Source organism: Equus quagga, chromosome 9 (genome assembly GCF_021613505.1).
Source record: "Equus quagga isolate Etosha38 chromosome 9, UCLA_HA_Equagga_1.0, whole genome shotgun sequence".
Lineage (NCBI taxonomy): Eukaryota > Metazoa > Chordata > Mammalia > Perissodactyla > Equidae > Equus > Equus quagga.
Window position 1 is genome coordinate 82,648,511 of NC_060275.1, and position 27,160 is coordinate 82,675,670.

Consider the following 27,160-nt stretch of genomic DNA (forward strand, 5'->3'; position numbering starts at 1 on the left):
GCAAGGAGGAATAAAACAAAGTTAAACAGAGCTCTAAGTTAAACATGTCCAGGTATTTTGCTTAAATCATATTTACTCCTTGGAACTCTATGAAGAAAGTTTTATCAATTTTCCCATTTACAGATTGAAGCTCATAAATAGATTTGAGGATCATAAAGGTAACATGATTTGCCCAAGGTCACGGAGCTCATCTGCAGCAGAGCTAAGCGTTTCTTAGTTCAGAGCCAATGTTCTTACCACTGCTGCCTAGCGAGTGAGTGAAAGAAAACATTCAGAGGTGGCCCATCCTCCAATACCATATTCCCAGGTGATTCCAGCCAATTATGATGTCTTCCTGTTGTCAACAATTGTAGTTTTGCTCTCTGTACAATATATGATTTTGCCATCTTGTTCTGTATTACATCATTCTTGCATCCCAAGATTTATAAGCTCCATCCTTTAAGGAGTGGGAACCAAGTTCTCTAATTTTTTGTAAACCCCCACTGTAAGTAGTAACACATGTGCATGTAAAAGGCATCAATAAACATTCACAAACTGGTCACTATTAGTCCTCATTGTGAGTTTCTCATAGCAAGTCCAAGATACGTAAAGGTATAGACATATTCTAGAAGGAGGCATTAAAGCCAAAGAAATACATTCCCCTCAACAACTTTTTAAAGTTGCCTTTTCAGCAGTGGAGATCAATTAACCCACAATTTCACAATTTTTTCTATGTTCCACCTCTTTTTTTCTTAGCCAGACAGCTGACTGGTATTGTGGCCACAGAAGACACTAAAGCCAACTGGCCTACTCCACGATGAAGCAACATGGTTGAACCTGGCTGTAGGTAAGGAACACCTGGGAAGTTTTTTAAATGGACTGATGCCTGGGCCCCTTTCCCAAACAGTCTGACTTAATTGTCTGGGGGTGGGGCCCAGTCATCTCTGATTTTAAAACCCTAGTTGACTCTAATATGCTGCCTGGTCTGAGAACCACAGGCCAAACTGAAAGAACATTCCAGTAAAAATAAAGACCTGTGTTTTCTCATTGCCTAATTCTTTGGGACAGCAAGCAAAGTCGATAGGAGAGAAGAATAACAAGAAGGAAAGTGGCAAGTCTATGCCACTTGGCATGCCACTGGAATGTGGCAAACTATTCAAAAATATTTGTAAACCTCAAAATTTTTGTGCACCTATTGACAAAGCGTTTTAAACAACTATTTCTCCCCTAATGCTCAAGTTTTAAGGCCTCCAACAACTTTGAAAATATGGGAGTATTTGGCAAAGCATTCCAAATAAATGACCCTCTGCTCTGGAATTTGCTCCTTCTATCAGGCTGCTCTCTTTAGTAGTCAGCCAAACCCCAAATCTGGCAGCTTTTGGAATATGGTGCAAAACAGATTCTTTTTAAACCTGAGAGTCACTGAGGATTTATTTTGCTGGAAAGATATGACTTTTAAAAATAATAAGCAACTATTGCTACTGTACCAAATAGAATCAGAGATCTGCAAGAATGACTACGAATTCAAAAGCCACTCGTCTTCCCTCGTTCTACTAATGAAGAAACAGGCTCGAAAGGATGAAATGATTTCCTCAAGTCACACAACCTACTGGCAGGGCCTGGGCACATCCTGAACTCCTGATTCACAGGCCAGTTCTGATATTTGCTCGACCACAGCCAGAGTCCTCTGAGAATGGTGTGGAAGATTTTTTCTGTGATTCATAGTTGGTTATTCACAAATGCAATGTTTTTGCAAATGCTTATATATCTTCTGTAACTGTAGCCAACAGTGTGTAAATTACATTGTAATTTTTGGTGGGCAACATCTGTTCCATAGTCTCAAGTATAAAATCTGGTTATGTTACTTTCTTCTTTTTTTGAGGAAGATTATCCCTGAGCTAACATCTGTCACCAATCCTCCTCTTTTTGTTGAGGAGGATTGGTCCTGAGCTAACACCCGTGCCCATCTTCCTCTATTTTATATGTGGGATGCCTGCCACAGCATGGCCTGATAAGAGATGCGTAGGTCTGCACCTGGGATCCAAACCGGCAAACCCAGGGCCACCGAAGTGGAGTGTGTGAGGTTAACCACTATGCCACCAGGCTGGCCCCTATGTTACTTTCTTGATCCTGACAATAAAAAGTTTCTAATTCATCTAGAAGGGCATATGTGAACCCTTGCATCAAATGCATATCTAAGAGCTTTAAAGCCACAACAAACCATTACAAAAAGGCCATGTCTCTCTCCACATCACCTGCCTACTCACCCCATTTCCCACTATGTTTGACTGTGTCCTAGGTAAAGTATAGGAGCCAGAGATAGGGATGAAAACGGTTCCCAGAAAGGCAAGAAACATTCTAATACTCATGAAGCTCTATTAAGTTCTAGGCAAGGAGTTAGACCCAGAGTGAGAAATTTACTATGGTGATAACAGACTCATTTTCTTAAAAATATATGACTACATTTAATGAGGCAGATAACTAATTTTGTCTCAGTTCTTCCCACTTCCCCACATTCCACACGTTATTCCATTTCCTTTCACTCAGACTGAGAATACCATTGGGACACAAAGGGTCACAGAACTGTTCCCAGAGTTCATTCTTCCTCCTAAAATATATTGTGCTCTTTCTCCCTTCTGCAGAAAATTTCCTTTCCCTCCACCACACCCAAATCCATGTTGGCCATTTAGTGAAATACACAACTTAAGAGAGAAGTTGCTACTGTTTATTAAGGTGTTTTCCTGAATTTTACACCAAGGATAAAATGATGAACTAAGAGAAGAAAGACCCCAGTGGGTCTTCCTGCTGTCCAGCCTCTGGGCCTTCCCAGAACCCAGGCAGCTCTCTGTCACTCCTTCCTGACAGCAGGCCCAGCAGTCTGCTTCCATTTGCCTGAGGTGGCTGCCACCACCTACTCTATCCTCGACATCCTTTTTCCCAAGAATGGCTGTGGAGTGGGACATGACGTCCTATGCTTCTCCCCTCACCATCCCCTTCCTTGCTGTCCTGAAAAAAGCAACAAACTCTCTTTTCTGGTTTAACCGTTTTGCTGTTAGTCATGAAAGAGAAACAGGAAATAAACAAAAACACGGAAAATACAAAGCTCCCAGAATCTTTCAAAGTCCTTTCAGTCAAGGTCCTTGGTCCATATTTCTGATTCCACTGATGCCTTTTTCCCTTCTTCTGAGGGTAGGACGTGATGCAATCTCCTTTCTCCAGGATGTCTCCTCTCCTCAGGTTTGTTGACTCTTTACTATAAATATTTAACATCTAGAGAGCTCAGGGCTTACAGGGATCACTACACAGAAGAAAAAAACGTTACCAAGTAAATCTGAGAGGCTTTAAAAGAGGAATGACCTCAGTTCCCTTGCCTCATCTCTCTAGAAAGTAATGGAAGATCAGTGTGAGCTTCTGGAATTTATCATTTTAAGCTCTGACAGCATTGCCTCAGAGAAGCCAGGCTGAGTTAAGAGCACCCTCTGAGCTCCCATATTCCTGCACAGTTCTTATTCCTGCATTTCTTATTTCACACTCCTGCACCTATTGCAGGAATTTTGTGAATGCTTGTTTACCGTCTGTTGCCCATCCTAGACTGGGTTTCCCTGGAAAGAAGGGACTGTGATCATCTCTATAATAAGTTTGCAGAGTGCCTGCTCCATAGTAGCTGCTTAGGAAATGTGTGCCAGAAGAATGGAATGGTTCTCAGAAGCAGAAAGGCAGGAGGCAGAGTTTTTCTCTAGCAGAAGATAGACATTCCTCCAAGGAATAAACAACCCGACTTCAAAGCTGGGTTCAGGTCTCAGTGATGCTGCTGAGACGGACACTGTCTTGCCCCAAAATGAAGAATTATTTGATAAATAAGGAGGGTTACGGCATTTTAAAATCCCACATTGTTTCCTGTTTTTCTACCCCAACCACCTCCCAATGTGCACTGGTGACAAGAAAATGGGTAAGAAATCAGAATGGATGAATCAAACAGGAAGGGGGGCCCTACGAAAAACTGCTGTTTGTGTGTCTTAGAGCAAGTTACCAACCCTCTCTGGGCCTCAGTTTACATCCACATCATGAAGTGAGTCAGATGACATTTAAGTTTCCTTATAGTGTTAACCTTCTATGATTCTAAATGATCCAGAGCCATGTACCGTGATGTATTTTCAATCTTCCTCTCCTCCACCTCATAAAAAAAAAGTGCTTTCTACCATTCTCAACGATACACTCGAAGAGGAAGAAAAAATTATAAATTATGGTCACAGGATCAATGAGCTGAAACACAAGATTAAAATATGTTTTATATCCACAAAGCAATTTTTCACAGTGGTGTCAAACAAAAAGTTCTAGTCAATGTTTACACTAGGACTTGATGAAAAATTCCAGACATAAAACTTCTGGAACTCAGACTTGAACTCAGAGGACCTCCCACCTCTAAATAAATTTTACAACTAAAATCTATTGGGATTTTTTTTCCTTAATAAGAGTTCATCTTTCAACAGTTATTTGAGTTTTCTTATTGGGACAATCATGGTATAGTAAAACTCTGGCTACCTGGAACTCTCATTCTAGGTATGACAGATAGCTAAAGAATTCTTTAAGTGCCACTATCTTTTAATAATTTTAGAGGAAAATCATTTTGAAAGACATTATATTTCCTTGACTTCTTTAACAGAATACACTGAATGTAATTCAATCTTTTCCTCAGTATGAACATCAGTTACTGTAACCCAGTCATGTCCTCAGGCCCCAGTGAAATACTTTTAAGCCTTAGACCTTTTTTTCTTTTGATGGTGCTTTAGGATCCACCTGAGCTGTCAGCTGTCACTTTTCATTACTGTCACCTCCATGTCAGCTGGGCCACTTATGGTCGGTCATCTCTCCCTTAATATTTAATTTGCTGATTAAAGGCAGGGAAAGTTTTCTTAATTATTCTTTGCATGTCTAAGGGTAGCATAGTTCCTGCTACTTAAGGTACTTAGCAAATGTTTGTTGAAAGAATCCATTAATAAACATAGTAAGTTTAAAAATTTTTAAAAAAAAGGTTGCTAAAACTAGGTGTGAAATAATAATAGATGCTGAGTAAAGGCTTGAGAGGCTTGCTCTAATACACAGACTTGCAACAGTTTCTGTACACGTTCTAATTCTCAACTATACTCCAGATAGAGTAGAGTGCCATAGGATTGAGTTCCTCATTTTTCATGAGAGATGAAAAATGATATTGGTAGGTTTACAAACAACATATGAAATGATAGCATAAACTTCAGCCAATTATATAAAATTTAGTGTTATCAAATAATTCTTCTATTTCTAGGCACACTTGACCTACTCCAAACAGAAAATAGATGAATGGAACTGGCGTTCTTATATTTTTTAGGGAGTTGCTTGATTGCGCACCTCATCACACCCACGAGCTATGTGATTTTGGACAAATTATTTAGTCTCTTTTAATCTCAGTTTGCTTATCTGAAAATAGTAATGACAAAACCTTTCTCACAGGGTGCTTGAAAGAATTAAATATTCATTTTAAAGCACTTATCATAGGCCTGGCCCTTAATAAGCACGAAGTTACTTTTATTGTGATACATGGTCTGTTCTGGGAGTTGAGACAGTGGTGCCAACCAGTTGTGTGCACGGCCCGGCGATGTGGCTGCAAAGACATTTTTCTCTTGTATTTGCTGTCTGGCAGACACTGCTGTGCCTCACTACTGGATATTTTGGGACCAAATATGGCACTGTAAATTGAAATAAGCTCTAAAGCTTGAAGTCTTCTAAGTTTCCTACGTCACAGAAAACAGGAATTTCTATTACACCAGCATTCTAAAGAACGGGATTTCAATGTAATGTTAAAATGATGAAGAAAAGGGAACTTGAAAAAAGACTGGTAATCCAAGTCCCCACAATTTATTATAAAGATCGCAATCTTTAGCAACTGGCATCTGGAAATATACAACCTTCCCGTACTGAGGCCAATGATTATGGAATTAAAACACTCACTGTCAAAAACAAAAATGATAGCTTCAAATTTGTATGCAGCTAAAGTATTGCACACAAAAGTGAATTTTCCTCGAAAAATGCATTAGTTTCTCCTCAATTTAAATGAACAAATTCACGATATCCCCATTTCTTTCCCAGTGTTATTTATCACAACAAAATATACTAACATGTTTCTTAAAATAGAGAAATTAAATACTGCAATATAAATGGGCTATCTTACAAATTGTTATACTCATATATCTATAAAGAGCACTCTAAAATATGGATGAGAATACAGACAGTGATACTATATCAAAAACTCCCTAAAAAGAAAGAATTCTTGCTATTCTTTCTTTAGATACGAGATTTTATGATCTCCACTTCAGCTTAACAAATATCTTTTGCCAATGTTTTTTCATGGTCTTTCTAATCTATCTCCTTACTGAACTCGGCCAATTTCTTTTTTACTTCTAGTGAAGTTTACCCGCTACTTGATGATTATGTTAAGTAACTCCTCAGATTGTCTTCCGTGCTAAATTCCAACACTGTTACTATAGATCCTACTTTCCAACCTATTAACTAGCTGTATAGTTGCTTTTGATTCTTTTCTTTTTCTTTTTTTTGGTGAGGAAGATTTTCACTGAGCTAACATCTGTGCCAATCTTCCTCTATTTTATAAGTGGGATGCTGCCACGGCATGACTTGCTGAGCAGTGTGTAGGTCCACGCTCTGGATCTGAACCTGTGAACCCCAGGCCACCGAAGCTGAGTGTGCGAACTTGACCATTATGCCACTGGGTTGGCCCCCTTGATTTTTTTCTAAATAAGGCATCTTTAATACACAAAAACATTATATGTGCATCTCAACTCCTCTTGAAATCATTTTGGCTTTTCAGTAACACTTTCGCACTAAACTTCTGAACTGACAAGTCATCAGTATTGACTCAGTACACATGATGCATTAAGAAAATCTTGAATAATACTTTTCTAAAATATAGTAGTCCCCCCTTATTTATGGTTTTGCTTTCCGTGGTTTCAGTTACCCTCGGTCAACCATGGTCTGAAACTATTAAATGGAAAATTCCAGAAATAAACAAGTCACAAATTTTAAATTGCTCGCCTTCTGAGTAGCATGATGAAATCTCGAGCCATCCTGCTTTGTCCCGCCCAGGTTGTGAACTGTCCCTTTGTCCAGTGTACCTATGCTGTATACACTGCCCACCCATTAGTCACGTAGCAGGGGTCTCGATTATCAGATCGATTGTCACAGTATAGGTATCACAATGCTTATGTTCAAATAACCCTTATTTTACTTAATAATGGCCCTAAAACACAAGAGGAGTGATGCTGGCAATTCGGATATGCCAGAGAAAGTCATAAAGTGCTCCCAATAAGTGAAAAGGTAAAAGTTCTCAACTTAAGGAAAGAAAAACATTGTATGCTGAGGTTGCTAAGATTACGGTAATTTTTATTACAGTGTATTGTTATAATTGTCCTATGTTATTAGTTGTTAATCTCTTACTGTGCCTAATTTATAAATTAAACTTTATAATAAGTAGGTATGTAAAGGAAAAAACAGTATAAACAGGATTTGATGCTATCCGAGGCTTCAGGCATCCGCTGGGGGTCTTAGAATGTATCCCATGTGTATAAGGGGGGACTACAATACTAAATCTCCTAGAATAGTTAAAAACTGAATCATAGCATAAAGTTTAAGTATGCTGTCATCAATATGAAGAAAACTATTTTATTTAGGGTTTTAAAAACTTTATCTGAAATTGTGGTTCTTTTTTTAGTTGCTCTTCGTCTTCACTTTAGCTCTTGACCACTTGGGAACTCACTTACTGAAAAATGCGTTATCAACAAAACTACGGGCTGAGCAAAATCAAGTTTTAAAACAAATACAAATAAAACCTTGCAAAATTTATGCCACAGTTATGACACCTGCAGTTCTGCAGGGAGTAAAAGAGGAAGTGGTGAGGGAAGGCAAAGACATCACATTAAGATGGGGAGCACGGACACTAAGGGTCCAATAGCAGTAACGCGCTCTAACCCTGGCCTGAATAAGATAGAACTTGCTAATAATTCCTGTACTTGGGAATCCTAAAAAAATCTCTTAACAAATTCAATTTGCTATCCCCCCCAATCTTTTTTTAACTAGAACTTTCATATACTAAATTTCTAAATGTAAAAGTTTAATAAGACCCGCTTAAAAGCCAAATACAAAATTTGGTGTTTGCCCTAAAACTTAGAACTTTTTTATCTTAAGAACTTTTAAAAATTCAATTTCTATGAAATCAACACTAGCTATTCTCCATGCATATCTGTAGTACACTATGGGGATCTGGGTAGGGGAAAAAATAATTATCGACCATATTAACTATTGGAATACATAAACATCTCCGCTTTGAATGATTATAATACAGATAATAGTCAAGTAGTATTTAAAGAGATTAAATATTGCCGTTTCCCTAGGCTTCTGTGCCTGGTCCTCTTTTTGTCTAGCTTTACTAATTCTTGCGAGGTCATTTTTTTTTTCTTTACGATTTCAGGTCTACTTATGTGCTGACAATTCGTGTCATTATCCCCAGCCAAGCGCTTTTTCCTGAACCTCAGGCCTGTATGCATAATTGCCTAAGAGACGTTCATAGATTCATTCATTTGGTCATTCATTTAGTCAAAAATTCTTTGAGCATCTACTCTGTGCCAGGGATTGTTCTCAGCATTGGTGATAGAGCAATGAGCCTAACAGACAACACTCTCTGCCCTCATGAAAGTTACGTTCTAGACAGATGATAAGCAAAACAACTAAGTGAAAAAAGTGTTATAGAGAAAAATAAGACAAGGAAGGGCTTGGATGGGAATCTGGGAGAAGGTACATTTTTTTAAAAGGCTGTTTGGGAAGACTTTACTACGTAGGTGACATGTGAGCAAAAACCTGAAGGGAGTAAGGAAGTGAGTGTACAGAAATCTGGAGGGAAAGCACCAGGTGTCCCACAAGCACATCAAACCAGATGCACAACTGAACTACTCTTTCTCCTTCCAAGTTGGCTTCTCTTCCTCTATTTCCTGTCTTTGAATTGTGCCATCACCTCTCCCACCATTCAAGAAAAAAGGCTGAGATTTACCACTTGACCCTACTCGTTCCGTAACTGAACAACAATCCACAGCCCAAGGCCCTTTGACCCCATCTCCTATCCTAATATCTCCTATTGACTTCTTTCCAGCCCTATAGCAAGGATTATTGTTACTGCCTTGTTCAGGCCAACATCATTTTTCCTTTGGATTCTTCTAATATCCATTGTCTTAACTGCTCTTCTTGCCTCCAATCTTTCTTCCTCCAACCCATCCTTGATGCTACCCAACAAAGAGGTTTGTGAAATGCAGAGTTTATCATGCCATTCCCCGGCTTCCACTTTTCAGTGGTTCTTCATTATGGACAAACCCCTGCTCTTCACCGTGGCACAGAGGGTCTAACGTGATTCGCACACTTGCCCTGCAGTCCTCCTCTGCCTAATCTCTCCAGGTTTCTCACCGTCTTAGGTAAATTTACTGGCTCTAGCTCTGTGAAGTTCCTCCTAAAAGCGAGCCCTTACACACCTTCTACAAGTTACTTCGATAACAGTGATCTGTTTACATGTTTGTCTTTCCTAAACCCAGCTTGGTGCTTGGTTCAAAGCAGGCACTAAAAAAATGAATGGCTAATATTAAACATATTCCCCTTAATGACTGCTATAATATAAATATGTACACCCCATATCTAAGCTCCAGCCACAGGAAAAAGGGTTCCTCTCTCCTCAAACCCTCAGAATCACCTTAGGAACTCCTCAACATATTCTGAGACTGAATACAAACAGCCAGTCTTATTTGCTGGGAAAACCATCCATTTAAAAGCACAGCACTCCTTTTCCAGTAACAGCTTCTACTTCGGGGAATTCACGTATACACCATTTCATTTGTGCACTTTTATTTTTAGCAACAAAGAGAATTTCAGTTCCAGAATACATGAATTGCAGAAATTATGTCACTTCTGTCAAAGAAACTTTGAGGTCTGAGAGAAATCGTCATAGTGATTAAAAAAGGAAACTAAAGTTAGTGATAGGAAGTAAGTAGAGACAAAGGAAAGGTAGCTTTACAAAGCTACTCTAGCGGGATCTGAGAGGAAAAAGATCCAACTTACATATAAGGGGGTAATGAAAGTGTAATCCATAATCAACAATCCAGACATAAAATCAGCAAAATATTTAACATATAAATGGTGGACCAGGAATAGCAAAACGTAGTTTGATATGTATCATATGTAGAGCAAAATAAAACAGTTTGCAAGCTTCTCATTTACTGCGCCTAGTGGGGTAGCAAATGTTTGTTCACAACAAGAACCTGATGGTGAATGGAAATTTACAGTACATGATAGCAGGAGAGGTATGTTACTGGTAGTGTTTCCATTTGTTACTACATAGTCATTCCTTATTAATAAATAGCAATTGGAATTAGACAACTGAGTACAATTTCCAAAGACTTATGGTTCATTTTGTTTTTTAGATAACAGTAAAAAATAATTATTAGAATTTTTACTTTTATATGCTTGTCTCCATTTTGATATTTCTACCTATGCATCTAGGACAATTTATACTCTTGATAATGGTACAAAATGTAACTTTTTAAAAATAGAAATTCTCAAAGATATTTTAAATACTTTGTAGACATAAAAAACAGGGTTTTATTTAGAGAAGTGTTATGGAGAGTTAAACTGAATATTGGCTGGTTAACTCTCTCGAAAGACCTCAAAACTCAAATTTTTTTCTCTATGGCTGGCAACCCCAGCCAGAGATTTACCAGCATAGGGAGAATAAACTATAGCTTATTTTTGTCAGATTTTATTATGCACAGCAATCAACTGAAGATGTTAAAATACAGATTGCATCTCAGTAGGTCCAGGATAGAGCCCTGGATTCCAGGGCTGCTGCTGGTCCACAGACCATACACTTTTGAATAGCAAGGCCTTCAGTGGCTCTCAGCCTTTATGCCTATTGGAATCACCTGGGGAGGTTTAAACACTTCTAGGGGTGAAAGGTTATTTAATCTGGGGTCCAATCTGTATACTGAGTTTTAAAAGCTCCCGAGAGATTAACAAGCAGCTCAATGTGTGAACCTATGGCCTAAAATACATTGGTTAGGTCTACTGGTACGTTTTATCTCCCCTGGCTTCTATTACCGTAAGTACCACAGCTCGGAATAACCAGTACATAGATTATGAGAATAATAGATGCTACAAATCTCCATATTCTTACTGAGAATATGATCCATTATCAATCAGGTTCTAACATTAAGAATCTTAGTGGCTTCGTTTCTATACTCCTATCAAATTATTTAATAACATACTTTTAATAATACTTTCAAGTTAAATATTCATGGAATTATAATGAAATAATCTGAACTATTTTTAGATTAGGAGGTAGATATGTAAAAATGTGATTTTAAAGAATATGAGGTGTCTATTCCTAATTACAGAAAAAAAGGTTCAGATTAGTTAGGAAGTTTATAAAAAATAATCCCCAAACCTGGTACTTACACCAGGAGAAAAGCCCAGACAGAAAGGAAAAGCAAACGTTTACTCAGCATCCCTACTTGAAGTGGGTACCACTGATCCTGGAGTTACAAACTAAATTAGCACTCTGTCTTCATAAGGCCTTTCCTAATTACTGTGCTATGGTGAGGTTTATAAATGGTTAAGATGCAGTTCCATTCCTAGGCTCCCTCCTTAACTCTTAGAAATGCACATCAAAAATACTTAATAAAAAAAATATTGTAAACTCTCAGGTATTTGCAGAAATTCCCTAATTGTACTAAATAGTACTGGAGTTCAAGTCAACTGCCATATATTAACAATGTGACTTACTCGAACTTTCTGTTCTGAACAGGCTTTCTCACCCCTAAAATAGGGTGTAGAGAAAGTGCAATAAGAATGTGAAACACAGACTAACGCCACATACAAATATAAGATAGCATTAAGTCTATGACGAACGAAAAAATAAATACATAAATAGTGTGGCAGTGCAAAGAAATGGGGACTACTTCCAGCTTTGCCATTAGCCACGTGACAAGCAAATCATATGCCTTAGTCTCATTTTAAAAATAAAGATGCCTCAAATAGATTATCTTGAGAATCCCCAGCAGCTCACAACTCTATGATCTAAAAATACCTGATTAAGTGGTCCTCTATAGCAAATATGATTAATTCTACCACAAAAACACCAAGAGCTTACTTTTAACATGATTGGTTTAACAAGTCTCCTAAGAAAAATACCATTTTAAACTTGTCTTCAAGAAAAGTCTACTAATTATTTGGCTATAATTTAATAGCAAATAAACTTAAAAATTAAAAAAATGGGGAGTGTAGGGGAATTTGGGAGAAAAGGGATCAATAAAAGCAGTGTAAGAAACACTATGCAGAATTAAAATAATGTAAATTGAGGATAATGAAATATTAAAAAGCTTTTCCTAAGGAAAACTATTTCAAAGCATGAAGCAATGGGATTTTATGATCTATCCTAAAGAATATATAGGCGTTCTTATTAAATACACAAAATGTTTTTCATTACTGCAGGTAACTCATAATTCCTATATAAAATTATCCTAATTAATAAAGATGGTATACCGTACTTGGAGATTATTTCCTTTTAATTTATTCTTTAGTCTGAACACATGCCCTGCCAACCACAGAATACCTAGTGAGACTAAACACATGAGAAATCCCTGTTAAGGACCACAAAGTGTCACTCTCGCAGCTCCCGGTCACAAGGATGCTGAGAAAATGTAAGAGGGAAGGAGACCCAAGGTTGTCTGGATTCTAAGTTCCAATCATTAATCTTCTTCAGAACTGGAATCATCCTCTTGGTCAGAGAGTTCAGGGACAGGGAAGCGGAGAATGGCAGCTACTCCAGTCAACTGGCTGAGCTGTTCCCCAGAGACATGAAGACTGGAGAATATCCTAACAGTGCCTGCATTCTCTTTCACGCTGTCCACCAGCTTCACATACCGGCTCCGAGTGGCCACATCCTGGTGCCTGAAGAGCTCATCGCTGATGAGCAATGTGTCAATTGCCATGGCCTCATTGGCCTTCTCCACCTGCTTGAGTCCATAAAAAGCTCGGTCTGGTTCATGTTGTAACATTTTATAGAAGTCATCCAAGGCTTTTACTTCCCCAGCAGCTTTAGTGTCTGAAAGGCGGCTAGCCACGGCAGGGTCACAAAGGGCCTCCTTCAGGGAGTACTTGTGTCCAGAGGAGGCATGGACCTGGAATCACAAGGATAAAAGTGAGACGAAGGAATCTCTCAGAGCACCCAGTAATCAGCCCACGATGACCTAAAGCCAACAGCTTTAGGTTTAAGGACTTCAGCAAAGTTTACTATATAATTTGCTAGCTATTTAACAGTTCTCCTTTCATTATCTCATTTACCATCCCAGTCAAGTAAAGACTGTCTCCTCTTGTACTTTTCCCAGTTTTAAAACTTTTAGAAGTAGTTTCTACAAATCCCTCTGCCCATTCTTAACCATCCCTGGGTAAGACTTTTACCTGAAGGAATTTGGACCGGTTTTCCAGAAGCACTTTGTTGTCGGTCTTCACGGCTTGTTGAAACATGTAGTCGCAGAACTGCTCCCTCACAAATCCGGGGCTGGCCACCAGGATGCACTTTACAACATCGAAGTGGATGTGGCGCTGGATGGCCTGGACCACCTGTTCATAGAACCGCTCCAAGGCCCGGTCATGCTGGGAGCAGTTGCCCTTCCGTTTCCGAGGGATGTTCACCTCCACCTTGGCCCGAGTGAGGGTCATGCTGGGAGTGACTAAGCAGATATGGGCGAGGCCTTCCTGCATGACCACAGCTGCCACATCGGCGCTCCAGGCTGGGTCACAGGCCTGCTCGATGCGCTCCAGAACGACACTGTCCCACTGTTTCTTGGCCAGGGTGAACTGGCGGTTGGGCTCCAGCTCGATGGTGTGGTAAGCCCCCATCTTGACATACTCATTCTCTTGGATGTTGGTCCCCTTGACCCGCAGCTGGCAGGCCTGAGAGTCGAAGTCGATGGCCTCCACGCACAGAGTGAGGGTAGTGCGGACCCGGTTGCTTCCCACGCTGCCCGTGGAGGACTCGGTCTGTACCTTGCGGATGGTGGAGGCGCGCAAGCTGTCGCCCACCTGCACTAGATTGTAGGTGTGCCACATGTCCTCCGGCTCCTCGGGGACCAGGGTCACCTGGCCCGCATTGTCTTTCTCGATGTCCTTCCTCACGAGCCTCATGACCTTGGCAGGGGCTCGCTGCCGGCACAAGAGGAACCGAGGGGGTCCCCACCGGGCCGGGGGCAGGGAGGGGAAAGGAAGTCTAGGCCGGGAAGGGGGCGGGGTCCGCTTCCTACAGCACTTGCCTGGCGGAAAGGGACTACTCTACGTCCAACTCAAGCGGGCGAGGCGGAGCACCAGCCTTTCCTCCCTCAGTCTCCGGCGCGCCGCGCGAAACCGGCACGAGAAACACCGCAGCGAACGCCGTACTCCCCGCGGTTCCAGCCGCCAGCACGAATCAAGCTGCTGATGCAATGAGGGCGCATGCGCACGTCTTACGCACCAAGGGGGAGGCGGGGCCGCAGTTTGCGCGTGCGCAAGCGGGCAGGCGCCCCTGACAGACGAACCAGCTAAGGAAAGGGCGCGGAATCTTTGGCGGCAAGTCGTTTATTTTAATGCTGACCTTTCACTTCCTAAGTTTTCTCTTCTCTCCCTGTTTGTGAAGAATCTTGAGGAGTATGGGAGTGCAAATATGGTTTTTTCAACTGCGTGCAGTTGCCGCTCCACACCTTCTCCCTCCGGGTAAATACAATTTCAAAACTTATCTAAAAGTAAAAGGAACTGTCAAAAAGTGCAGACTTGGCCCCAAACGTCCAAACTATTCCCAGCTTTGCTCCCGGCTTATCCGCACGCAGACGCTACACGCCTGTTGGAGTTGGCAGGTCCAGACGTTGTTTCTAAGAACGACCGGTCAGGTGGTTCTGAGCTCTGAGCAACGTGCTCAGCTGTTTTCTGCGCTTAGTTACCGAGTCTGCACGATCTGATTAACCCAAATGTTAAAGCGCTGATTCCAGAGAGAGAAGAGATCATCTGCGGAATTTAACCCTGGGTGGACCTCTCAGTTGCTTGACCTGATGTCCTGGGAATCCCATAATCCAAAATTGGCAGTCTCAGCTTTCCGCAACTCAGTGAAATGGTTAGGGTGGGGGTTGGGTCGCAATAGATTAGGGCAGGATAAGCTAAACTGAGAGCTGAGGCTATGGGAAGAGGGGAAAAACTGATCTACTGTGACCGACCCTGATGGAATAGCTACAGAATTGATTTCAAAGAAAATCCTTAAGTCACTTAACATTTTTTATTGGAAAGGGGGAGCGGAGGAGTTTGAGCAGTGGGGATTGCCTCTTAAAAAGACCAGTGAATAGAAAGAGCCCACCAAAGTTTTCTGGAGAGTTAAAATGGGGTGGAAGGCAGAGGAGTCCTACACACAGAGCTTCTCGTTCTCTTTCCTATCTTACTGGGTATGGCATTGAAAGGGAAGCTTACCACCCTGAACTGGTGAGAGAGAGGATGATAAGGGAGGAGTCTGACTTTGGCACAAGTCTTGCTACTCAAGTCTCAATTATCTGCCTCAGAGATTGTCAGGGGACACAAAAGTCCCCTCCAAAGCGCTAGGGCAAATTAGAACCGCTATTTTGCCGCCCTCCTTTCTTTCCCTCTTTCTCCTTACCTCCTTTCCCTCTTCCTTCCCCACCTTCCTATCCTACTGAATGCCCTGGCAAAGTTCCTCACTCAGATTGCCTTCTTCTTCCACTTCCAAGAGAAGCCAGCAACTTTTCACTGAGCAAGGAACTGATCACACTAAAGTGTGGAGATGGCTTTCCTCTAAAGGATGCTGTATCTTTGGGAAAGGTGCTGCTTAACTTAGAAGAATTCCTAACTGGTAGAGTGAGAGAGAGAGAGTGTGTGTGTATGTATAAGAGAGAGAGAAAGAAAGGAAGAGATACTCTGAGGTGCCCTTGATCACTTTTCTAAGTACAATCCACCTCTCTGGAAAATCTGCCAAGAATCTAAAACCACAGAATCACAGTGGTAGGTGCACAATAGGATCTTAATAAATATTAGGTTTTTATTGAAGAGCTATCGTTTATTAAATATTCACCAGGTACTTTCCTACATTCTTTCTTTCTAAGCCTCATCTGTAAGGTAAATATTTCTTATCCTTATTTTATAGATGAAGAAAATGAATTACAGAGAAGTTAAGAAATGGATTCAAGATCACATAACCAGCATTCAAATTCAGGTCTGCTTAACTCCACACTCTTCTCCTCTTTCCACGAACACAATTCTATGTTGTGGATGCTTGAAATCATCTCTGCATCCCCACAAATTCTGTGCTGCTACCCACTGCCATTTCCTCTGAACTGCCACCTTTAGCAGTTAAAGACAGACTCAGGAACCAGCCTAGAGGATTTGAAAGGCACTGGTCTCTTCCTAGCTCTTTTATTACTTTTTTAAAAAACTTTATATTCTTCTTTTCAATGTAGTTTTTCTTCTGCCCAGACTAGGTCCCAATATAATCCTTGAGAAAGATCTAAGATTCTACTTTAGAAAAATACACATAGTCTTTCTACATTTAAAAACTGTGGAAAACCCACATTGGCGGTTAATTACATGGTTGGTTGTGTTTTTTTAAGTTATGAGGCAAACTGCTTTGGGCTTTTTAAATATAAATGTGCTTCAGTGATTGAACATACTACAAAACTTTTCACAGAATTACTATTTGATCTGAAACATCTGTAATAGAATTTTCTTTAGTAACTTGAGCTTATTGTTGAATGATCAGATGTTTTTCCCCCAGATTTTGGGTTGTAATTTAGTATTTCTAGACCAATCACTGCACTTTTATTTTGAGTTTTTTGGGGTTCTTATTCCCTATTAATTAAAATCCAAATTCCCTGGCATTCAAGGCCTCATGACATGGCCTTACAAGCTTTATTTCCCACTTGTCCCTTCCAGCACCCTATATTCCACTATGGGAGGAGTCTTTGTTCCCCATTCATCCGGGAACTTTCTACTTTGCTGCCTTAGCTCATACTCTTCTCTCTTTTTAAAATGTCACTTTCTCTCAGCCCTGCTTCCATAAATCCTCCTTAAGGGCCAGCTTAAATGTTATCTCAAATTTGAAACCATGCATTATATTAATTGGAATACATATCTTTTCTTTCTTATTGAGCTCTGGATGGATTCATCCTTGTATCCGTCCACTGTCTCTTGGAAAGTCCCTTGCACATAATGGGCACTCATATATGAATGATAAGCTGAGTGGAACAGACGTAAAGCGTGGCAACTATAGTAACATTATCACAGGCACTTCTTAAGACCCTGCTATTGTTATCAGCTATGGTTCACTTAATTTAATAGTGGAAGTTTACAAAGTAATTCCTCTTATTTTAAAACTGCTATGGTGGGGGCCGGCCCCGTGGCACAGCAGTTAAGTTCGCACGTTCTGCTTCTGGGCAGCCTGGGGTTTGCTGGTTCAGATCCCAGGTGTGGACATGGTACCGCTTGGCAGGCTATGCTGTGGTAGGTGTCCCACATATAAAGTAGAGGAAGATAGGCATGGATGTTGGCTCAGGGCCAGGCTTCCTCAGCAAAAAGAGGAGGATTGGCAGCAGATGTTAGCTCAGGGCTAATCTTCCTAAAAAAACCTGCTATGGTTATAGCAGTGAAATAATACATAGCCATACATGGTATTTTCATTCTTTACTAAAATAAGCAAGATCATGAGAAAAAAACATAATTTAGCTATGTTGTTTTAAATTCTAATTTTAGATTCTAATTTAATTTTATACTTACTTATTGGATCTTAGAAAATAGAAATCTTTATATCAGTAACTTTAATTCTATTTATTTTTCCTATAACATTTTATTTAAATTAATCTCTCCAGAAGAAAAAAAGTCAGCGTTGTTGCCTCCAAAAGTTTTCAATTTGTTGTTTTTGATATACTTCCAATGTCTCAAAAGGAGAATGGGGCTAGAAGTCAGGCATCTTGGATTGCGATTCTTACCCTGTCAATTGTTTTTACTGTAATTCTTGGCAGCTCTCAGTCTCTTTGAAACTCAGTTTCTTTTACTTAAGAATTGAGGAAATTGAATTCAATAATTAAAATTGTTAAAATTGTTTTAATTGCAGAAATTGTGCTGCAGCAGTATTTAAAAAATTAAAACAATATCCATAATCTCACCCTAACACATTTATTTTCAATTTTGCTTACTATGTTTTGAATTTGGTTCTTCCTAAGGCCCAATTTAGTGGTAAAAGATTGATTCTACGTTTAGTGCTTGCACACCAAGAGTCGGCTCACCTGAGTTATGGTCTTTTCTAGGTAGATTCTAGCAATTTTGGATAAGTCCCCTAACCTCTATAAACCTAAACTTTTTCATTCTAACTTGTTAATAAAATTATTTGTCCTGCCTCTCTCATTTGACAACCCTATATGGCTCTAATGAGATTAGGATAAATTGTAGAGCTCTAGAAACGTGTAGGGTACTATGGTAAATCTCTAAGAATGCCTGGCTCAAAGCTAGAAATCTGGATCAGACAAAGCAAGGAGGAAGGGCTCACTTTAACATGATTATAATTATTCAGCCTTGGAAACCTAACTGGTTCAGTAGAGTTGACTGATGGATGATCTCTTGAGTGCATTTATTTATACCAGCACCTCCTTTCCAGGGAAATGTTAGGTCAGTCCTACCGCATGAAGTGAGGGGTTCATGCACCTCATTGGTGAATTGGATTACGATCCTTCTTCCTTTTATAATAATATGTTAGAAATGGTTTGCATGGCAGCAGCAGGGATTATGGGCTCCTGAGGGATGGAAATCTTAAGTACCCTGTGCTTACTTAGCACAGTGACCCTTATAGAGTAGGGGCTGTATAAATTTGGGTTCCATCTTATATTTTTGCAAAGCTTACTTTCCAGCAATACAAACCTAATCTTTTCCTTTCTCTGCTTACGGGGCTCCTCCCATCTTTGCTTTTTTGCTTGTCTTTTGCCTCTTTCAGACTCTGAGCCCCTTAAGAACAGAGACTACCTTTTATTTGTCTTTGTGTCCCTGGAACCCAGCACAAGAACTGGCACATAATCAATCATAGTTATTGTATGAAAGAATGAGTGGTTGTTAGTTCTTTAATATAGAGTTTTTAACTTGTCTATCACTGACATCTTAAAATTAGGAAATCTCAGTCTGTTCTATGATGTTACTAAAAACTTTAAAAGAAGATTCCTCTTAAGGGTAAGCTTCTATAAACCTATTTCCATTTTTGAGATATCCATGCTTGGATAAGAAAATGATTATTTTAGACACTTCTTACTGAGGGAAGTTCTTAAAATGTTTTAAAATAATGTATATCAACAATTAGGGTTATCATACATGGTTTAGAAAATGATTTTTATAGGATAAGTAGCCAGAGCTCTTGATTGTGAATATCAAGTGATAAATGAGGTCGTTTAGAGAGAATGTCTAACCTCAGATTGTACAAAGACGCCAATGTAACGTCCACAGGCAAAGGTAATGGATGACCGGGAGGATTATTCAGCTAATTCAGGCAAAAGGGTAAAAAGGAAAAGGGTAAGTTGTTTTTTTTTAAGGAACTTGTTGTACTTACTATCTGAATTTCCTGTGATTAAAAATACTTACTTGCAGTTGTCACAAAACAATACAAAACCTCCTACCAAATAAACAAAATCTTATCAACAAAGTGTGTGTGTGTACGTGTGTTTCTGTTTGTATGTGTTCCTACGTAGTACAAGATCATTTCACCAAAAATATTACAATAAAATGTATAATATTTAAGACTGGTCAATACCCATGTGTTTTCAAACTTTAATATTTGGCAAACTACAAGTATAGCTAAGAAAATAATTTTGAAAGTACATTGTAATTTGTATTAAGAGTATAGGATTTATAATAAAATATACAGACCATTCGTCTTAATCATTTGATGTTCTAAAGTATATAGGTGCCCTGTTCAAACGTAAGAATTTGCATTCATTTCAGCAGATCTCAGATAATTCATACAAAAAAAGCATATGTCTTCATTCCTTAATATTTGAATTACAATGATTTTTCAATTCAGATTTCTCACGTGTGTTGTTTATAGAGATCTACTGTTTGGATAAAACAATAGTAGTGTTTTTGTACATAAAGTGAATTCTTAACCCCAACCAGTGAATATATTTTGATCTCCTTTTTTTTGTACATAAAGTGAATTCTTAACCCCAACCAGTGAATATATTTTGATCTCCTTTTAAGCCTTAGTTGACTTTTTACTCTTCCTTTTAAATTATAGAAGACTTTAGATAAAAGTTAGGTCCTTCGTGTATATATATATATATATATAACCTAGTACTAGCCACCAATATTACAGAAAGTTACAGTTTCCCAAAACTAGAGTCATTCATTGATCCTGTGCAACTGGAACATTTTTTGACTACTTTATTGTCACCATTCTCCTGAGTCTTCCTTTTAAAGGTAGAGTATTCAGAGGAAGCTTTGTTGTTGGGATCTGGTGAGGCTGCTGGTGCCAGAGGAACAACTATCCCCTGAATTAGATATAAGCTTGGCTCTGGAAGAGAACTAAGAACAGGGACAACGTTCATATCTTTGTATCCAGAAGGAGTGTGTTTGAAATCTTATGATACAGTTTTTAAAAATACAAAGAAATGAGGGTCTGGCCCCGTGGCCGAGCGGTTAAGTTCGCGCGCTCCGCTGCAGGCGGCCCAGTGTTTCGTTGGTTTGAATCCTGGGCGCGGACATGACACTGCTCATCAAACCACGCTGAGGCAGCGTCCCACATGCCACAACTAGAAGGACCCACAACAAAGAATATACAACTATGTACCGGGGGGCTTTGGGGAGAAAAAGGGAAAAAATAAAATCTTTAAAAAAAAAATGCAAAGAAATGTGATAGAAGATTGCCATGTAGATCTATTATATGTTATTGATTGTAATTTTCAGGTCACATTTTCCCACATTTCAATGTCTCTGAAACTAGAAGGCATCTAACAATCTATCAATTATAATTGGATTGGCGGTGCTTTTCTTTCTTAGTAATGGATAAAATAACGGTGCACCATTCAATTAATGGTGTCGTGCATTCAATTAGATATAAATATGGGTAGATATAAATATTCCAGGTGGGGATATAATTAAAGGAGACAATCTGATCCCTTAAGTATGAGTTTATCTATATTGTTTTGTGATTCATTCAATAACAAATTTTCAAGTGCCTATTATTCTTGATGCTAAGGATGATAATCAGACAAAGACCCTACCCTCACAGAGCATACAGCAAGCTAGGAAGACAGACAATTAGCTGTCTAATTATAATATCAAGTGGTATGTTATCGAAGCAAAGGTGCTAGGGGCTTACACAATCTCTTACACATTTCTTGGAAATGACATTCATATGGGCACTTGAGGATCAGTAGCAGTATAAGTAACTTGTGCAAAGGCCCAGAGACTTCAGAGAAGCTGGCACAAGAGAAGAGCTGAAAGAAGCTCAATAATCTTGAGGAAAGGAATATATTCAGCTCATTTGCATCTCTTGATACTCTACTGTACTTGCTTTGAGAGCGAACACAATTCTCCAGTCACAGACCACTCTGAATAGGCAATGTATTCTGACTGTAGCATTGTGGCAACAATTCCAACTATCTTTCATCTTAATTTCTTATCATTAATTCAAATACACTATGTTTCCTACAACAGAAGAGCAGTGTAGGTAAAGAACAGCATTTTGATCCCTAATTTTCTGAATATATTTTAAACATGAGCTACTTTATTTTATGAAATATTTTAAGGGGTATATGAAAAGTCAGCAAGTTCTAAATCTAATGGGAAGTTTATTGGGTTGGAGATGGAGGAACACAGGCAGAGGAACATCCATCTAAGGAAGTAAGATCAACCGTTACAAACTGTGGCCCAAGAGCTCAAGCATCAAAAGCATCCTGACAGAAGGGAAGAAAAATAGGCAAACTAATTTAGCATATATACTTCATTCCTACTCTCACTGCCGATTTACTAAACAAACAGACAGACAAAAATTCTATGAATTTATTGTTGCCTTTACAGACATCATAGTGACTAAAGAGTTTTACCATCTTTAGTAATTCCTGACAATCCATTGTGTGCCATTGGACGTCATTTCTTTGTTACCGGTAAGTGGCTGACTTCCTCCCATATTCAGCCATCACCTCACTGGACTTCATCTAGAATAGGAAATCTTGCCTGGGAAAAAAGTCACAAAAGAAAACCCTTGCTTCTAGGCTAACTAACATGTTTCTAGGGAAGAGAGACATGTAACTCAATTAGGGGTAATTGTATATTTATATTCTTAATAACCAGAGATAGTAGTCTTATTTGAGTTATAATTAATGTAGAGAGGGACATCATCTAATTTCACTATATACTTAAATGTCATGAAAGTAACAGGCTCACTTGCATCATTAATTAGATCCTTATCAAAGTCTTTTAGACAATTATGCTTGGATTTACCATTTAGAAGGTTGAGCAAGAGGGAAATGGACTTACATTTACACAGCCTCCATGGCATATTATTTCAGAGCATGAGAAATCTGAATTAAGCACAGGCTTTGCCATTTACTAGTTGTGTGACTGGACAAATTAACCTCTTAGTATTTTGGTTTCTCTATCTCTAAAATATGGATAATAGTTCCAAAATTTTCCCTTTTTTGAGATTAAAATGAATTAATACATGCAAAGTTCTTAGCACAGGGCCTCACACATATAATACGTTCTCAAAAAATACGTGCCTTTCGACATTAAGTTGTGCTAGTTTTTCTCTCTTATTGTTTGTCTTGACCTGCATCCCCTGGGAGTTTGAATTCTGCCATTTGGATGTGGCCAATGGGAGGACGGGGCAAGGCATTAGAAGGTAGGAGGAAAAGGAGGGGTGTTTATTTCCCCTGCGCCCTCCCTCCTCAGCTTCAATTTTGGCACTAGCTGCATTCCTCCTCCTATGGCCACAGCTCCTGTCCATTGACGCCCTCCCGTAGCCCGAGTTTACAGTCACGCTGACCCTGCTACCTCGCAGGCCTGGGAGTAGTAATGGCTTGTCTTCCCACTGTTCTCTCAGGTGCTTTCTTCCCACTCTTGCTTGTCCTAGGTGCTCCACCATCTTTTGTCAGTTCCTTTAAACGCCTCTGCAGACAGTCCCTTTATTAAACTTTCTTCACTTAAATCCTTTATATGTACCACTAGTTTTTTGTTGGGACTTTGACATACATAAAATGACTAAAGATTTTATTTGGACATAGGAAGGATACCTTTTTTTTTTTTTAAATTGAGTTCATAATAGTTTACATCAATGGGAAATTTCAATTGTACATTATTTCTTGACTGTCACCACATAAGTGCTCCCCTTCACCCCCTGTGCCCACCCCACACCCCCGTCCCCCTGGTAACCAGAAGGATATCTTTCTTGATGAATCATTTTTAAATATTGGAAAAATCTACTACAAGACAGTTCTAATCTAACAGGAAGTGAACTGGAAAGATGGTGGGCGGTGGTTGTGATGTAAACCCAGCTTTGAAGGCTGGAGAGAGTTTGTTTAGATGGCAGGGGGTGGTGAGAAGGAAGGGTGGAGTGCTTTTCTAGATGCATAAAACAAGACCATATCCACAGTAGCAAAATGGGGACAGTAAGGAAATGTGACTGGCTGTCATGGGTAGTTTACGTTTAGAGGTTTTGGTAGACAGAATAATGGTCTCCCAAATATGTCCATGTCCTAATCCTGGAACCTCCAAATATGTCTCCTTTTGTTGGCAAAAGGCACTTCGCAGATGTGATTAAATTAAGGATCTTGCGATGGGGAAATTATGCTGGATTTTCCTGGTGGGCCCAATGTAGTTAGAAGGATCCTTATAAGAAGGAGGCAATAGGGTCAGAGTCAGAGAAGGAGATATGATGATGAAGTGGAGTGAGAGGGTAAGGTTTGAAGATGCTACTCTGCTGGCTTTGCAGATTGAGGATGGAGCCATAAGCCAAGGAGTGCAGGTGGCCTCTATAAGCTGGAAAAGGCAAGGAAATAAATTGTCCCCTAGAGCCTCCAGAAGAAACACGGCCCCGCCAGCACCTTGATTTTAGCCCAGTGAGACTTCTGACTGACAGAACTGTAAGATAGTAGATGGGTCATTTTAAGCCAATAAATCGATGGCAATTTGTTACAACATCAATAGGAAACTGACACAACGGTAGTAGGAGATAGAGGGTGCTGAATTAGGGCGGACCCTGAAAGGTCAGTTGAAAATTTTGGATTTTATCTGAAAGTCCACTATTAACCACCAAAGAGTTTGACTAAAGACTAAGATATAATGAAAATTACGAATTAGAAAGTTGGATTAGTTAGGAAGAGGTTGGGTTCAGATTGGGACAAGAAGATGAGCTCTACAGTAGTGTGCATGAGCGTGCACTCTATGAGTTGATGAGACGTTTCCATGGAAGCTGACAAGGTGATGACTGACAGAGAAACCAGCAAAGGGAAGGAAGAAGTCAAACTTCAGATCCTTCTGTTATGAAATGGGCATAAATATAGCACATATGAGGAACCTGTTGATTCTGTGACAACCTTTTAAATTCTAACTTTCAATATGATTGAATAATATATATCGATATAATACATATATATACATACACACACACAAAGGGGAATTAAATATAATTTAGAAATATCTGCATTATTTTCCTTTAAGTCCCTTCCTGAATTTGGCACCATTTATTACCCCAACAACTGCAGAAAACCGACAGTATGCAATGGTGACTGCTTTAGGCATGGGGAAGTAAAGTAGTTGAACTTAAAAAAAAAATACTTCAATTTATATATATATATATATAAAATATATTGAATATTCAATATAAATGTGTTTAAGTATTATAAATATTTAAATTTATATATATATATGAAACGGTAACTTGTTAACCTCCTGTGGTTTTTTAAGTTTCATTCTTGTCTTTTTGCAGGATATACAAACGTCATCTGATCATTTCTGCACTCGTGACTGCTTATTTGGTAAAATGAAAAAGGTACAACTTGAATAGTTAGTAAACCATTCAGATTTTGCCCAAGAAGCAAAAACTGCAAACAACCTCCAAAAAATTTGAGTTGGAGAAGAATCGTGGGTCAAATATGTATAAAGCGTAGTGACAGTGGCTGATAAGCTGAACCGTTCCCTGGCTATAAAGCTGTTCAGAAGTTACCACTGTTGGGACTATTGGACATTTCCTGAGTAGTGGAGAATGTTTGTATGAAAAGCCAGTAGCTTAACTCTTTTTTATACCACCTCACTATGAAAAAACGCTTTGCTTACTAATAATCCATTTCTAAGTGATCTTCATAAATTTTATCATGCTTGGCCATCTAAGCCAGGCTAAACTGGCTGGATCACCCCTGTTTTTAACAGTAAAATGCTAAGTTAACTGGTACCAATAAGCATGCCAGAAGTAAAGACACTGAACAATTGAATATTGATGATATGTAAAGCCAACCATTAATTAAACAATTAGGTGATTTTTCCTTCACACAAAGTTTCACCTCCTCTGCCTTCTTGTTTCAGCATTGCAACTTTCCCTCCTCAGTCAGTAACTGGTTAAAAAGATCTGACCATGGGTTAATCATTTGGAAAATCCTAGAAAATGCTATGATTCAACCTTTTGCTAAATTGGATATAGCTTTGCATCTCCACTGTTTTTTAAGGCCCGCCTTAAAAATACCTCTTTATGCACCAGTAACAATACATACTGTATTTTGCATTTGAAAAAATTTTCTCTGTGATATTTACAGAGTAAATGTTCGGTATTCCTTCCTCAATTTCAAAATGTTCCTCCTCTTGAGTGCTAATATAGAAACATCGTTTTGGGACAAGAGGCAATTTTGCCCTGCATTCCTCTCTTTTCTTGTTCCGTAGCAGAAAATATCTTGAATACCTGACAGCAAGAAAATGCAACAATGCCCACACTCGAGCAACCTGAGGGTAGGAACTTTGCATATAAATCAGGCGCCCTCTAGATACCACTCGCCAAAAAAAAGGGGGAGAGGGAGCCATTCAACAAAGTCCTAAAATACAATGCATATTGGTCAAAACAACTTCAATTGGAAAAGTCAATTCTACCTTGTTTTCAGCACTGCCTGCCTCCTACCTTTGGGGTGAAGGGTTTTGAAACGACATCAAAAGTAACGCACATCAAGATCAAACGCAGAAACTCCCTTCCGTATTCCAAACTGCCCAGACTACCTGGAGCACCCTAAAGTGAATCAGCACTCCCTCCTTCCTTGGGCCACAGCTCTGCTACTTCTCTCCCCAGTTCGAGCCCCGAGCCCCGCGCCCAGGAGATAAAAAAGCAGGGTAGCTCACCGGTGAGGAGCCAGCAGCAGGCGACAGCGATCCCTGGGCTGGCGCGGCGCCGGGGAGCCATGGCCAGAGCAGCCGCAGCGCCGGGGGACGCGCTGGATCGGAGGGCAGGACCCCGCAGGACCCGGCGCGAAGCCGCGCGCTCTGGGCCACTCCACCCGCCGCCGTGGGTCGCAGTCTCTGGCCCGGCCGGTCGCAGCGCCCAGTAGCCGCAGAATGATTTCCTGTGTTTTCGACCAATGCCTCTAAGTCCGCTCCACGCTTTTCACATCCCAGATGGATTGCCACATCGCCCGCCCCTTCGCGCTCCGGGTCTCTGAAATCCCACTGGCAGTCTCCCAGGCTCTGTCCGAGACATGGACAAATAAAGCCAACTTCGCGGGTCCGTGTTTAGGCTAAAGTCCACAAGCTGCAAAGCAAACCTTAAAGGGACATCTGCCTTTCATTGAGAGGGTTATCCCGCTCTCCGTGCCAACTCCTTAAGGTGGTAGGAAGACGGGCGAACGCTGGACCTCAGGAGGGTGTCGCCAGCCCTTTGGCTCCGCCTTACTTCTCCCAGAGTCTGGGCAGGGAGGGCACTTTCAAAGTGCCTGGGCTCCTGGGCCCTTAAGGGGAGGCTGCTTTCCTGAAGTCCGATTGCGCAGAAGGGATTAGACGGTCTATGAAAGCGAGACGATTTGGTAGCCCCCTTCCCTTTCCTGCAGACTTTCGAACTTCGCTGTGC

At 40.0% G+C, this 27,160-nt stretch overlaps 1 protein-coding gene across 3 annotated transcripts in view; it reads right to left on the minus strand.

Moving 5' to 3' along the window:
• The window catches only part of ITGA1 (integrin subunit alpha 1), a 157,436-nt gene extending 130,789 nt beyond the window's left edge, over positions 1 to 26,647 (minus strand). For all 3 annotated transcript variants that reach the window (XM_046672423.1, XM_046672422.1, XM_046672421.1), the window contains exon 1: positions 26,440 to 26,647. In XM_046672423.1, coding sequence (XP_046528379.1) covers positions 26,440 to 26,500 — 61 coding nt within the window. In that variant the 5' untranslated portion in view covers positions 26,501 to 26,647. The remainder of the gene's footprint in view (positions 1 to 26,439) is intronic.
• Between the last annotated feature and the right edge of the window lie 513 nt (positions 26,648 to 27,160).